Source organism: Mya arenaria, chromosome 16, assembly GCF_026914265.1.
Source record: "Mya arenaria isolate MELC-2E11 chromosome 16, ASM2691426v1".
NCBI lineage: Eukaryota > Metazoa > Mollusca > Bivalvia > Myida > Myidae > Mya > Mya arenaria.
Window position 1 is genome coordinate 10,434,196 of NC_069137.1, and position 16,362 is coordinate 10,450,557.

At 32.8% G+C, this 16,362-nt stretch overlaps 1 protein-coding gene across 1 annotated transcript; it reads right to left on the bottom strand.

Moving 5' to 3' along the window:
* Nucleotides 1-9,967: 9,967 nt before the first annotated feature.
* Nucleotides 9,968-15,546, bottom strand: LOC128221139 (uncharacterized). Its single transcript, XM_052929593.1, has 6 exons — nt 15,441-15,546; nt 11,838-11,985; nt 11,306-11,593; nt 10,869-10,908; nt 10,612-10,725; nt 9,968-10,523 (listed from the first exon to the last, which is right to left on the bottom strand). The coding sequence occupies exons 2-6, from the start codon at nt 11,874-11,876 to the stop codon at nt 10,108-10,110; spliced, it is 897 nt and encodes a 298-aa protein (XP_052785553.1). The 5' UTR covers nt 11,877-11,985; nt 15,441-15,546; the 3' UTR covers nt 9,968-10,107.
* Between the last annotated feature and the right edge of the window lie 816 nt (nt 15,547-16,362).

Genomic DNA, 16,362 nt, shown 5'->3' on the forward strand with positions numbered 1-16,362 from the left:
CTGCACATTTCATGCATTTTTTATACAGTGTTAGACATTGAAAAGCGTTTAATTTTGTAATTATTAGTATTTAAAAACACTCATGCTAAAATATTTATCAAAATCAACTTAAATCGTTAGTACGTTGTTTTTGTAAAGAATAAGGACGGCTAAACTACTCTCGCATGTTTTGCATGTACGCACATTTAAGTTATTATCTTAGCAAATACATGCATTGGATCAATAGACAAGATTCCCAACCGTCCAACTTACTTAACTAATCACGTGCTATAACTATATTATAGATATCAGGCAAAATACGCACCTTCAACAACCTTGTAAACAAACAAACACATTGTATTTGATCGAAACTTTAATAGTAGTTCGATATCGCTAAGAAATCCGTTCCTTTCGAAAATTAGCCAAATCCGCACATGCAGAGCTGCTATTTTACATTTTTCCCAGACTGAAAACACAAGTCTTTTTGACTGCACATACGCAGAAGGAAAAGGCATTACGATAAAGTCACGCTATCGCATCTCTTCTAAGGTTTGGATAACTACGAACGATAAACCGATTGAGAAAAAAGGCAACTTTAAAAGTGAAAACGAAATCTGTACTTTTTAGGAGACTGCGTTTTTTACGAATATTTAGTTTTAATTGATCATTTTTCCATTTTGTAGCCGTGCTTTCTTGACAATGTTTGATTATGAAATGTATCGTTCAACTTCCTGCACTACAGTCATGCACCTAATACTGTAAGATACAGCCGTCTTACTTATTGTTAAAGCTTATGCTAATCACTCACAGTCCTTTATAACTTTAAACGTTGGTTACTTGTACACTGAAAATGGTGAAGCAATTGGTTTTTTGATAATGATGGTCTTTTGAAACACGAACCAGATTCGTTTCGGTTTAAATATGGTTTTATTTTCTGCTTGGGTCCGACTGAAGAACGCTCAGGGAGCATAACATTTCACCAACATTTGAATTTCCAGAAAGGGAATCGCAGTCGCTAGACAGCGGGTTGTCAACGGTTGCTATTGTTGACATAGTGATTGGTGCAATCCTGTTTGCCATAATTCTTGCTGTTGGTATTCGTGTGTGGAAACTCCTCAAAAAGAGAGGTATAAAAAATGCTATGCAAAAATAAATACAATTTGTATGTAAAAATTCAAGCAGAGGCGATTTGGTGGCCATTTATTCAAAGGTTAAGATTGGATGAATTGTGGAATTCTAGTCAAAATTAGTTTTGTTACAGTGTCAAAATTATATAACAATGACAGTCACTAACTGCATTTTGAAAATTATGTTTTTTAAAGGAACTCATCCATAGAATGTATGTTGGTAATAATTTTTGTAAAATTTATTATCAAATGATTCAAATACTGCTTCTCGGACAAATATGCTATTTCTCTCAATTTTGTATATAATCAATTCTAGAGCTTGATTTGAACGCTTGGTGTTGTTTCTTTGTTCACATATTCTCGTATAAATAGTTAACATAACATAATTTATTTGCAACAGAAGCTAGGGCACCTCGTGCTTATTAATCATATTCAATAATGCCTATTCAGCTTTTACACTACTCTCATTACATCAGAATCTTGAGCCTAATCACGAAGCTTAAATTGTTCGATTAACATAATGCAAATATTGAATTAGTATTTCTACTTAAACTTATAAACTTGAGTAACTCGCAAAGTTTGACTTTATATATATTTGTTTCGGATATGATCAGCAGAGAAACTATTTGAATAATATTTTCTAATTTTTCTCTGAATTCTTCAATTCAAATATTATTGCCAAATCAATAGAGCAAGAAATACATATTATGTGTGGAAAGAAAACAGTATTGGTTTTATTCTTAGTGTTCACTGCGAGACAATAACTATAAGTTTAAGCCAAAAATGTATGTACTATCCTTTGACTAAATTCCACTTGCAAATCAGTAAATCAGCAAATCAACTATTAATATTTAGAAAGGTTAAAATATTAACTTAATTTGCTTAAAACAGTTTACTCTCAAAAAGATAAACAGTTTTGTCCATAACACATAGAATTTAAGTTTATCTTTGTTTACGAAAAGGACTTAAGATACATATATATTTACCGTTAAATATTTTCTTTTAAATATTATTGCAGGTGCTGTTGGTAGCGCTCACAAAATAGGTGCAGTTTATGGCGCTCATAATGCGGTTGGTGCTTTTCACGATGCAGATGCAGGTGTTGGTGCTCACAATGTAGATGCAGGTGTTGGCGCTCACAATGCAGGTGCGGTTGGTGGTGCTCACAATGCAGGTGCAGTAGGTGACACTTACAATGCAGGTGCAGTTGGTGGCTTTCACGATGCAGATGCAGGTGTTGGTGCTCACAATGTTAATGTAGGTGTTGACGCTCACGATGCAGGTGCAGTTGGTGGCGTTTACAATGCAGGTGCAGTTGGGGGCTTTCACGATGCAGATGCAGGTGTTGGTGCTCACAATGAAGAAGCAGGTGTTGGTGCTCATAATGCAGGTGCAGTTGGTGGCGCTTACAATGCAGGTGCAGTTGGTGGCGTTCGCAATGCAGGTTTAGTTGGTGGCGCCCACAATTCATTTCCAGTTAGTGGCGCAAACAATGCGGGTGCAGTTGGTGGCGCTAACAATGCAGGTGCAGTTGGTGGCGCCCACAATACAGGTGCAGTTGTTGGCGCTAACAATGCAGGTTTTACTGGACATATTTCAAATGGTATCGCTCACAACGCAGGTGCAATAGTTTACATTTTGGATTCTTATTTATCAATTATAAACTAGCTGAATAAAGTAACTGTACTGTAAGTTATGCTTTATTTTAAAGAAACATTCAAAATAAGAGTTACAGATGATATAAACTAAAAATTGCAACGTGTTATAAGGGAGTATATTAAATCAGCGAACGTCCCTTTATGATACAGTTTTTAGATAAGTAGTCATCATGTACAGTTTATGTCACTAAATGGAACAGCATCATTCTTTAAACAAATTGCGAAAGTATTCAAAGACAAGATCGGGCCGAACTTCAAGGCCTGTAATTGGCAATTTAATAGTCACTGTTTCTAAATTTAATAGAAGCAAAATAATATACTGGAATGCATTTTTCTTATATATCCAGCTTCAGATTTCATTGACGACCATCAAGATGGCGACACTTCGGATAATAATAAATTTTGAAAACACGAAAAGACCAATGGTATTATGATACTTTTACATCTTGAATCATGTCTAATATCTACAATTTGTCTGTCGATCTTCGATAATATCAAGTACAGGATGATTGTACCAAATAGATTAAACCTTAGCTTGTTTTTATGGAGGTTCTCGTGACATACTAAAAAGATGCTTAAAGGATTAACTTTTCTATCAGGTCGACACTTCGGTAACTATAATGAAGCTAATTGATCATTAACACCTTAAACACTGCACCACTTAGTAGCTGAATAGAAACGATGACCTTAACATTACTATACTATTATTGGTATTCGTGTATGGAAGCTCTATTATTGGTATGCGTGTATCGCTATGGTTTTATTTTAGGAAATAAGTATATTGTATATCTTGTTCAAACAGAGAGTAATTTGTAATCTTAATGTATGATCTAATTTTGAATTGTATGTCATTACATTGAAACATATAGAAGCGGTCCACATATTCACTGCAACATGCATGATAAAGCAAGCTGAATTACACTGGCTTCTTCATTACGGGTATGTCTGATTGTAAACTGAAATTGACTGGCGTGTACACGAACGTGCATTTGATGCTGGTGATTCATGGTTTATTACTTTTTGAAGTATGACTGTTTGTTAACTGAGACAGATTGACGAGTATCGGAATGTCCATGTGGTTTGGTTCCTGGTGTATTTCTTGAGGTGTGGCTGATCGTAAACTGAAACATCATTGACGAGTGTAGGATTGTGCAGTTCTGTATTAGGTTGATAGGTTCTCTATTTCCCGGGTTTATTACTTGTTGAGGTATGGATATTTGTTAACTGAGACTGATGGATGTGTGTAGGAATGTGCATGTGCTGCTCTTGACTCCGGGTGTAGTACTTCTTAAGGTTTGGCTATGTTGTAAATTGCGGCATATTGACGAGTGTTGGAATGTGCATGTGCTGCTCTTGACTCCGGTTGTAGTACTTCTTAAGGTATAGCTATGTTGTAAATTGCGGCATATGGACGAGTGCAGTAAAGTGCATGTGGTGCTATTGACTCCTGGTGTAGTACTTCTTAAGTATGGCTATGTTGTATATTGCGGAATATTGACGAGTGTTGGAATGTGCATGTGGTGCTATTGTTTTATTGTGTACTACTTGTTGGGGTATGACTGTTTGTAATCTGATACTGATGGGCTAGTTCAGATATGTGCATGCGATTCTGTTGGTTCAATGAATGAATTATATGTTATTTTATTTCAGCTAAAAGTTTAAAAGACAAAGACTGTTTCGCGAATTGAGACCAGGTGTAACACAACTCTGCATAATTGTTTCCACTGTTATGAAGATAGACCAAGGACCGCTTAACCAGCTCCCAATCGATCATCCAGCGTCTACCAATTTAATAGTTTTGACAATTCTACATCTAGCCTAAACCAGTTAAACCAGTGAACTTCTTGATAAATCTTAATCTTGCCGAGTTATAGCAGAACAATATCTTAAAGAGAACTTACGTGCAAATGAATCAATATTAATTAATTATAACTATCAACTTTGTCAACTGCTGCCTCAATTAAACTTAAACATATGTGTATTTGTATATAAATAACAACAACAACACAACATTTTACTATATGTTTTAAAACGAACCCTCTCCTTTCCTGTTAGCTTGGAAAAGTTAGGCATCATGCCATAAGTACAGTAAAGTTTTACAAGACCGATAAGAAATCGACAATCAGTATATAGCTAATGGCACCTCTGAACTAACAATGCTTACCACTGATCTAAGAATTATCACCATTAAACTAACAATAATCACCTCTGAACCAACAATGATCACCACTGAACTAACAATGATCACCATGAAACTCACAATGACTACCAAAGAACTAACAATAATCACCATTAAACAAAAAATGATCACAACTGAACTAACAATGTACAACACTGATTTAACAATAATCTACATGGAACTTACAATGATTACCACTTAACTAACAATGATCGCCACTTATCTAAAAATGATGAACATTGAGCTAACAATAATTAAGATTGAACTAACAATGATCACCACTGAACTAACTATGATCACCGCTGAACAACAAATGATCACAACTGAACAAACAGTGATCAACATGAAACTAACAATGATCATCACTGAACTAAAAATGATCACCACTGGACTAACAATGACTACAATTGAACTATCAATGATCACCACTGAACACTAACAATGATCACCTATGAACTTACAATGGTCACCTTTGATCTAACAATGATCACCACTGAACTAACAATGATCAGCTATAAACTAAAAATGATCACCTATGAACTATTAATGATCACCACTGAATTAACAATGATCACCATACAACTAACAATGACTTTCACTGAACTAACAAAGATCACCACTGAACTACCAATTATTATTACTGAACTACAAATGATCACTACTGAACTAGCAATGATCACCATACAACTAACAATGACTTCCACTGAACTAACAAAAACGTAAATTCATGAAGTTGAAAATGTGACATCGTAAACGGAAAAGTCGAGAATGTTGTTGTTTTACCATTGATGAAACATTCATCAGTGATCATTTTATTGAATGGAAAATATCTGCATTTTAGTTTGACTAGAATTTATACATCCGCATGTTCCAACGACAAGGAGGGATAAATTAAGAGCTGTCACATTATAGTAATCATTTTATAGAGTCAACGACTTCAAACAATTTGATGCATATACAATTGTACATGCTCTAAGTTGGCTGAAAATGTTAGTAAATTCATTTTGCTGACTATGCAAGGTCGGTAGGGGTTGTCGCTTTACAATTAAATTGAGCAGCTATTATAACTTAACCAGTCTTCAAAGACTGGAGAAACCGTTTATGTGCTATGTTTGGCCAATGTCATACCAAGTACAATGAATAAAGGATTCAATAAAACAAATATTGTACTTATTTACACTTCAAGTTGCAAGCTTGATCATTTCATGCGCCAACTATTTCAAAAAACGATTGCTTACTTGATACTGATCAAAGGCCATGCCAGTTGATAACATTTTCAGAACAGATTACTCCAATTCAATAATAACGAAAGCGCTAAGGTAAATTATCTGGACGGTTGTGTTATTACTTGAATTAATAATCGTAGTTAATTAGCATTTGTGGTGTTATTACATTTATAGCTTTTTCCATATATTTTCAAAAAAATAAAAATTATCAAAAATGTGTTTTGTAGAGCTACTAAAACCAAAGCAACATACTTTAAATACTAAAAAGGTAAAATGCAGTACACATCTGGAGGAGGATATTCTTGAATAACGTTATTTGAGTTATAAAAAAGTTTGCGACTGGAAAGTATCTGGAATGTAATTATTATCAGATATTCGATAAAGATTTGATCGGTGTTCAAGAACAAACATGATCTAATAGAAACAGGCGTATTTAGTACATTGTGTGAGAAAATTCTAAAGGATTGTGTAAGAAAAGTTGTCGGTTTGAAACCTTGTGGATAGAACGAGATTTTCATTTAAGCGAAAGTGTTTCAAATCGTATATATATCTCTAGTTGGTCCTGTTTTGAGGCAAATAACGAAGTTTTGCTTTGTTGCAGTCTCTTATCCTCTTGCGTATTGATTGTTTGTTAGATTGTGCATACATTCTTGCTTAGATTCCCGAACTATTATAAATCAATAAGATATTGGTTGGTTACATAGTGATAAGACGATCGTTTGAAAAAAAAATCAAGACAAATATTTAAGCATTTATCTCGCCTTGATCACACTGCCTTATTTTTTATTTTGAATATCAAATTGCCTGGTCTGGAGAATTAAAAACAACAAAAGATAGGACAGTGATAGCGCATATTTTGATCTAAGAACGGTTCTGCTTCACCAGAAATAGTAACAAATAGCGGATTGGAAACAAAGAAAATTTCGAAAATTGTAGTCGAATGTGGGATCTGATATCATTTGTGAAAGTCCTGGTGATACTTACAATTTGTATATTGTGATTGAAAGAATGATCGCTATAGGTTTTGATGGAAAGTAGTACACAAGGGATTGCGTTTGGGAGACGGTCAAATGTACCAAAATATTGCAATTGCAAAGGCAAAGTTCATGCCATATGAAATCATTTGGTTCTAGAGCGTGCCTTCTATACGCAGCTTTATAAGCACGCACACTTACTGGAATGCCGCAGTGCCTGCCCATTGCCTGTCTTTTATTAACATAATGTAAGAGTCAACGTGTAAAAGATCAGGAATCATATAACAACTTTTCAGTGTATCATATAATATCAAATTCTGAAAACTCAGCAAAACACTATCGCTTTTATGGATAGAAATCCCCATTTGAATGGACTACCAACATGTTTGATCAGATAGGGTAATCGGACCTGGATCAGGTTGTATATCTTCACATGCAAGAAGGATAAATGAAACCAGACAAGTTGGTCAGGCAACGGAAGCCTATTCGCAGCGGGTATTGTCCTTTAAGTGCCCTACTCTTACCCAATAAACACAGATATCAAACTACTATTAGGTTATTTGATAGTAATCAAAACTCATGGTTAAGCTGAAACTTTGGGCGGGGGGGGGGGCAGGATCAACCACAGAAAGATGCAGAAGCTAGTAAATAGAAATCGTAAAATAAATTAATTTAAATTAATTTATTAAATTAGGAACTTTTTCATAAAGAATAACAAGAAGAGTGCGTACATTCCGACGGCAAAATAGATGTACATTGATAAAAAACGAAAAGGACAAATACATGAATATTTCAAGAAATTAATTCAATATAATTAATTGGTAATATGTTGTTATGTGATGATCTTCATCCTAGTAGTTATCGTTAAAACTAAAGACACATAACCATTTAAGTAGTTACACTTGTGACAAATAATTATCCAATGATGAGTGAAATGCTGAAACCAGATCATGTAAGAATATTTTGTTTACATTACATGTGTTTGTTATTGATCGTTACAAGTCACATGCGGATATATTGTTCTATGAAGGTAAGGGCTATTAAATTCGATTTAAAAATGGGTATATGTTGTATTAAGTAAAGTTAAATGGTTTTCGGAACAAAAGTATAAACCGTTTTTGTTCTTGTTGAAATAGAGACAAAGGGGATTGAAGATTTGACTTAGCCTGGTACGGATTTCTGATTTTTTTTATTAATAATATGCAAAAAAAAAAAAAAAAAAAAAATTACATTTACAAAAAAGTAAGCTGAACAATCAAATAAATATAATTAAACACGAGTGCTCTATTAACTAAACAATCAAAATCAAACAATAATCAGAAAATATTGAGTTTGAAACTACATAAACTGTGTTTTCATATTGGTTTTTGTATACTCATAGAGCGTAGTAAAGTTATATATCAGAAGCTATTAGTAAACAGTATGTATGTTAAGTGACATTTAGTAGCGGCCGGTCACTTATGAGTCAAAACGTATTATTGTGAACATTGTCCACACTAATAAAAATAAAAGACCAATCTGAGTTTTATAATAACATAAATCATGACAGACAGTTCAGATTTGACTGATTGCAAATAAAACATATTTAAAGCAATGTATGTTAACGAAGTTCACTCGCAAATGAGACGTAAATGTTATTTATACAAATCATTGATGAGAGAATATTCAACTTTAAATTGACGCCGTTTTCGCTCGACTAGTTAAGACGTTTAAAGGAGCATACTTGACAGTGATAACCAATGAATTTCAGAGTCATGCTTGTTATATATTGGGTAAACCGTAACATATAATATCTAAGCTTGTAGAAGTTAATTGTTACATGAATGTATGTTAACGAAGTTAACTCGCAAATGAGACGTAAATGTTATTTATACAAATCATTGATGAGAGAATATTCAACTTCAAATTGACGTCGTTTTCGCTCGACTAGTTAAGACATTTACTTGACAGCGATAACCAATGAATTCTTGAATCGTGTTTGTTAACATATTGGGTAAACCGTAACATATTATATCTAAGCATGTAGAAGTTAACTGTACATGTTTTAAGGAAAAGATGAACATATATATCATACAAGTTGCGCTATTTTGCAAATATACAGTCATCTTATCTATATTTTGATACAACAAATCTAAAAAGAAAAACACAATTGACGAAAACCAACAACAACTCATAGTTCATATATGTCTGTATGAATTAATAAAACACAAATGCTGTTGACTTAATAGGTAAGCAAATACGAGGGTAATCAAACAGAATGAAACACAAATATGATTTATTTTTTATATAATTATAGCAATGTAACGTACATTTGTACTCAATTTGATAAGGGACACGAGGACCTTAAACAGTGATTGGCATTACTTGTAACAACATTCAGTATAATGATTCAATTTTATAAATAAACCAAAAAAATGCAGTGGTAGCACGAATGTTTCCTTGAATTAAGCTGCTTTATTAGGCACGATCTTCTTAAGACAATATGATATAGATGTGGGACAGATACAATTCTTACTTAAAATGCGGCAATGGATATGTTTATATATATGTATATATATATATATATATATATATATATATATATATATATATATATATATATATATATATATTGACGAAATGCAAATCAATTCACTCTACTGTCGTACATCCCAATAAACTTCAAAAACACAACATATTTATCAAAAAATGTTTTGAATTGTATACTGTAATTCATCATATAACTTCATTCAATACCTTTTCAAGCTATAAAATACACATGATGACATACTAGTGTATTACTTTAGCCAAACACAAAATGATTGAGTTTTATTTTGTTCACTGATCGTACATACTTGCTTTATTACTATTGCTATTATAATTATTAATGTTATTATTATTGGAACGTTAGGTTGCAGCTTAAATAAAAAAATAGACACTGCTAATCAATGCCAATGTTGAAATCAAACGTAATTGAATATTATTTCAGTATGGCAGATCATAATTGTAATAAACCAGGAAATGATCATTGTAATTGTCAATGTCTAACAATGCAGGATGGGATACAGATACAGAGAGCCTGTCATATTTGTTCAGCTTAAAAACCGCTGACAGGAAGCTTGTAAAATAACCACCATTTCTTTCAATTGATTTTTCGGTTTGCATTAGGACACCAGTCGTTCCAAATTTGTGGGAAAGGATATCAACATGATGAATGAAAGTCGTTGGTCTTGTTTCATTAATCGGTGGACTGGTCTCTTTTCGTCGCCGGAGATTTAGCTGCGACGAAACGATGTAGTAGCCAGGCTGCCGGACAAATATTTCACCTTCGAGCTCTAAGTGGACGCAGTGTTTTGTGTAAAAGGTTCGACCGTTTTTGTTCCACAGGACCTTGTGATGACCTGAAATTAATATTAATTTAAAAAAATATATCACACATAGAAGAAACAAATATCAAATGATTTCTTATATGATTATATTTGTTCTTACCATTTACAATGTCGCTAGGTTTGAACTCCACAATTCCAACTGCTTTAGCAATGGGCTGTTTGTCGTTTGTAACTCTCTCACAGCCAGCATACTCGTCCGCTATGTCAATGAGACCTGTATAATGATACAATTACAATATGTGTAATTGGTGGATATAAGAAATTTTATTACACCATTTATTAACTTTATAAGCGATGCATACATTGCTTATTGATCCACATTGCATTCATTTGCAAATAAACTTGACTTATACTTACTTTGACCAGAACTGCTGTAGTGATACTGAGCTGCCATTTCCTAAAGAGTAATATGAAGTGTATGACAGACAAGATAAATATAAATTAACTGGTATATATGTCTGAGTTTGAGATTGAAGACGAGTCAAGTAAGATACTAGTGATCGTAAATTAACTCCCTGCGATGTTTAATTGAATACTTGGCAAATTTATTTTTAAAAACCTAACATTAAGATTTTTTTATACAATTTTCGATGAAACATAGGGTTTGCAACAGTTTTGGACGAGAATGTCCGTGTCACGTTTAACATCAAATTTGTTGTGTTTCAATGCATTATTTTTATGGAATTTGAAAGTATTATTTTTATCCTTTGTAGCATAGAAAAACCTGATAAAGACATGTGCTTTGGTCCGAAGTATTTGATTTGCTTAAATAAACTGTGCACTTAATGATTTACCATTTGAAATATTATCTGAATAATGCTTTCAACAGGTCCACAACACATCCCATCGTCCCTTCGTTTGATAGTAGAACGATCAGCAGCTTCTGGGCCTAGGTTTATGTCAGCATTGGACTTCATTTCGTCGCAAGGAAAGCATGTGAAGCTTTCTTGATGTTTTAAAGATGTTCTTGTTACAGCTAAGGTTATTATCAGAACTAGGAACACAAGCGTTAGGATGACGGTTGCTACTATACAAATTAAAGATACTTGTTTTGAATGGATGCGATTGCATTTACCGGACCCCTGAAAAAGTAGCACACTCTGTAAACAATACATTACACAAACATGAATTCAGTCGATGCAGTCCATTGTTTGTTTTACCTTACATCTTGAAAAGTTATAGCAAAACAATACATTAAACATTATTAACGTACACTTATTGTTTGCTTATAACCATCGGCTTTGTCAAGTTTCTAATTTTCAAGATAATCTGTATTAGTAAAATCAACCAAAACACAACATTTAAAATATATTTAATAAAACGCACCATCTTGTTGTTTGTAGGCTTGTGACCGTTATACATCATGCCCTGAGTTCAGTAAAGGTGTTGATGCTTTTACCCTGCTTGTTGTGCGTGCGCTACGATTTAACTGATATCTGAACAGTGCTGATGTCTTGCAAGAATTGTGTTCAGCCTGCATAAGGAGTATAAACACGTCTGATCCAACAATATTTTAAGCTAATAGCATATCCAACATAAGATTTCCTGTAATTGTGCAATGAGAGATTCGTATGAGTTTATCAGAATCGTCGTGAATGCCGTTCTATTAGCGTTCATAATATTATGATGATTTGATATGTAATTAGCTATTCGTAGGAGAAAATCCAAAACATGGCATGTGGTACATTTGACGTATCTGTATACTCATATCGATAAAGATCTCAATAATAAATTTCTTTATTAGATTTGGTCAGCCACCGGTGGAAATACAAACATGGATAAGTGTTGACACAGTCAGTTTTCATGAGACTAATCTCTAATAAAGGTAAAAATATAAAAATAAAACACTTCCATAAGCGGTCTAGTCTCAGTGATGTTTTTATCGCATTTTAAAGGCAACGACCTTGATCCCACGGTTGTTGAAGTCAATCTGGACCAAAATCAAGATGAGGAAGTCACGGAAATGAACAAAATGCTATGAGTGTATACATGATCTGCACTGTTATCTTATTTAAATAATGAGTCTCTTTCTCTCTGATGTGTTTTGTTTTATATGTATAAAAAACACGTCCAAAGGAGATTTTCAATTTCTGTTATACCATATAACATAAAGTAGACATTAGTGTCATTGCTTTGTTGTTTTAAGTTATTAACGGTTAAGGCATTTACGACGTGTTTAAACATCTCTATTTTTGTATAATAAATTATTTTATTCTCATAATATCAGTATTAATGTATATTTTGATGTTGTTTTTTAACAAACACACGCCTACATAGAAGACTTTCAATTATTCACTTCCTATTTTATCCCAGTACGTGTGATCTTACACTATATATATAGCTCTCTGATGATCAGCACTGAATTTACAATGATCAACACTAAACTAACAATGATCACTATCACCATAATCGGTTATTTTGTCCTTTTACCACGAGGCAGTGATATGATGTAGCGCTTCGTCTCTTTATTAGTTGGTGATTTGTTGGCACAGGTTTAATTATTTATTTCCTGTAGCTTTCACTTTTTTTTATTAAAGACGCACTTTATGTTAATGTTTCTTTGTTGCTGGAAAAAACGTACTAAAACATGTTTTCTACTCTTTACAAGTATTAATCAGGCCATGTCGTTGATTAAATATAAATACAGTAATTATGGTATGATTAAGACTGATGCATGTTTAACTTTTTCGTAGGAGTCATGATTAAATAAAATGTATTAATACAACATTACTACTCATCTAGGAGATCTAAGCTTTGCCTCAACCCCTTAACGTAACCTCATTTTCGGAAACATCGCCGTTGATTTTTTGTCCCAGCAATGTTTGCGATGACGTTTGATTTGAATCGTAAAAAACTTGTTAAGTGTTCAAATCAATCAAAAACATTTCGTTTTTTAACCTAGAATTTTAGTGTAAAAGTATTCCCTCTTCCTTTTAAATCTCAGTTTAATCTTTATTGCCGGAAAACATATGTTTTTAAAGCCGGGTTTAAACGTCACCTTGGATATTTGTATTGTATTATTAAACATATCAAACACTTATGTTGAACAAGTAGCTCCCATATCTAAGTTGTTATGTAAAGCACTCAGGGTATATGTTTTATAAGGCTTTAATATTTATGCACTTCTAGCCATCTCATAGTGCACCGACACTTAAAACTCTGAGGTTTTGCAAACAAATCTGAATATCTGAAGAGTACTTAAATGATATCATTTACTTTAAGCCAAAAAAGTGGTCGCATTTTTAGACGCGGCATAGAGGGATACATGTTTGCAATTGCCAATGGGGAAGTGTACACGGATAAATTTAAGTTATGAATAAAAAGAAGATTTGTTAATGATATCAACTCTTTTTCAACTTTACTTAAAATTTGTCGTCGATAACCGTTTTGATGCGTGTAAAACTTCAAAACGTCATATAAAATAAATAAGCCTAATGTATAAAACAGGAAATTAAATAAAATAAATTATCTCTGTGTTTGTATTGACTGGTCGCCGGTCATACGAGTTCGTTATTATAGAAATTTACTTTCTGTGAAAACGATTTATATACACGCCGTGGTAGTAAATAAGCATGTGAGAATTTACGGGCATATTGTCAATAATAGTTTAAATTATGCATTTGATAACAAATATAAGTGCCTCAACACGACATTATTTTAAATTTAAGTGATATAAAATGGAAGTGTAAAGCTTAATTCACACGATTTTACTAACAAATATAAGTCGCAATAACGAAATTAACACAATTTAAATTTAATTGATATAAAATGACAGTTCAAAGCGTAATTCACACGATTTAAAACAAACATTAATAATCACTTTTGAACGAACAATGATCACCACTAAACTAACAATGATCATCACTGAACTAACAATGATAACAATTGAACTAACAATGATTATCACTGAACTAACAATGATCATCACTGAAATAACAATGATTTGCATTGAGCTTACAATGATCACCAATGAACTAACAATGATCACTACTGATCTAACAATGATCCATATTGAAAGAACAATGATCACTACTGAACTAACAATGATCACTATTGAACGAACATTGATAACCACTGAACTAACAATGATTACTATTGAACAAAATATGAAAACCACTGATCTAACAATGATCATCATTGAACTAACAATGATCGCCATTGAACTAACAATGATCATAAATTAACTAATAATGATCATCTCTGAGCTAACAATGATCACCAATTAACTAACAATATCCCATCTGAATCAACAATGATCCCAACTGAACTAACAATGATCCCAACTGAACTAACAATGATCAACATTGAAGCCATGATCACCGTCGAACATTATATGATCACCATCACCATAGTCAGTGCTTTTTTAATTTTCTTTTATCATGTGATATTCTTAACGGTTTCTGCAAGTAAACAATTACGGTATTCACTATGTATTAAATGTGTTATGTTGAAGCACTTCGTCTCGTTTGTATTCGGTATTTTGTTGGCTCTATGAACATAATACGGGTATAATTGTATGCTTCCTGTAGCTTTCATTTTTTATTAGCAATGCATTACTATTGTAATTTCTTTATTGCTGATTAACACATTCTTTTTCATGGCTCCATTTTTTTATTAATATATATCAGGCCATGTCTTAATATAAACATTTTTATAGTAATAATGCTTTAATTTAGATATATATGTTTTGTTATTTAATAGGAGACGGGATTATATTAATTCTTAAAGCAATCATAATTTTGCAACAATAATACTATAACAAAATAACTATTTTTTTACTTATACGTTCGTATCAATATGCTATACAATAAGGAGTATGTTTTCTGGTTTCAAAATATCGTCAAATTTAGTTGCTGCCAAAGTATTTCATCATATAAGTATAAACCTCCTATTGCTAATATCACCACTGAATTGTGCAAAAAAGTTTACCTTTGAGAGTTCCTTGTTCTGATATAAATGTTATTGAAATGTCAGCGCAACTCCAAAACCACACTAAGTTCAATGTTTCGTCGTCCCCAGTTTAGTTACGTATGGCAATCGCTAACGAGTAGAGCACTTTAAATAGTAAGATGAAGCTCTTTTGGTTCTCTCACAGCACTCGACACATATTGATATCCAGCAATAAATATCCAAAGTCAACTATCTTAAATATTCGCTTCGCTAAGGTCGTTAGACATGAGGAGTATTGTCGTGAGTCCTGCACTGTCGGTTTTCCCGACCATGCATTTATTTATTTAAAGATAACGTGTTCATGTAGGATAAAAATAAACTGCGCTTCTATAAGGTCCCCGCTAAATAATAATGCAGGTGTTCAACGATTATGGTTGTTTGCTTTTAAAAAGCAGCCTTAAATTATTATCAAGGTCTTGATGAATGATTAAAGTATATTATAATTTTGTTCGTTTTAATGGGCTGTTTATTTTTCGTTTTCAGAACTTCGCAGTTTAAAGAAAATACTTTATTTCTTACACAAGCAGTTTAACTTTAACTCGATAATTATTTGATTTCATATTGGCCGTATTGTATGTCCTCTCTCGACACGTTGAATATATAGGACATTTACAACATGTTATGGCCTTACAAGAAATTGTAACGGGTATGAGTACTGTTTGTGTAGATATTGGCATCAATTATTTGGTACTAAGATCACATATTTTCAGTATCAAGAAATCTAATGTCACGTTTGCAATGTTATATATATTTCAAAGATTGAGTGGGTGATTATATTATTAGTTTGACTATTGAATTACGATCTATAATAGCCAGATGCATTGCTAAATAATAATGATCTGGCAGGAAATGTATGACTGTCATTGTATAGTTCTCAGACTAAAATGGGACTCTTTTATGA

Excerpts from the sequence above, each read along its gene's own strand:
- LOC128221139 (XM_052929593.1), bottom strand. The coding sequence starts at position 11,876 with ATGATGTATAACGGTCACAAGCCTACAAACAACAAGATG. Across the intron at positions 10,726-10,868 it reads CTACAGCAGTTCTGGTCAAA|GTCTCATTGACATAGCGGAC; the intron begins GTAAGTATAAGT and ends ATCATTATACAG. Across the intron at positions 10,524-10,611 it reads ACCTAGCGACATTGTAAATG|GTCATCACAAGGTCCTGTGG; the intron begins GTAAGAACAAAT and ends TATTAATTTCAG.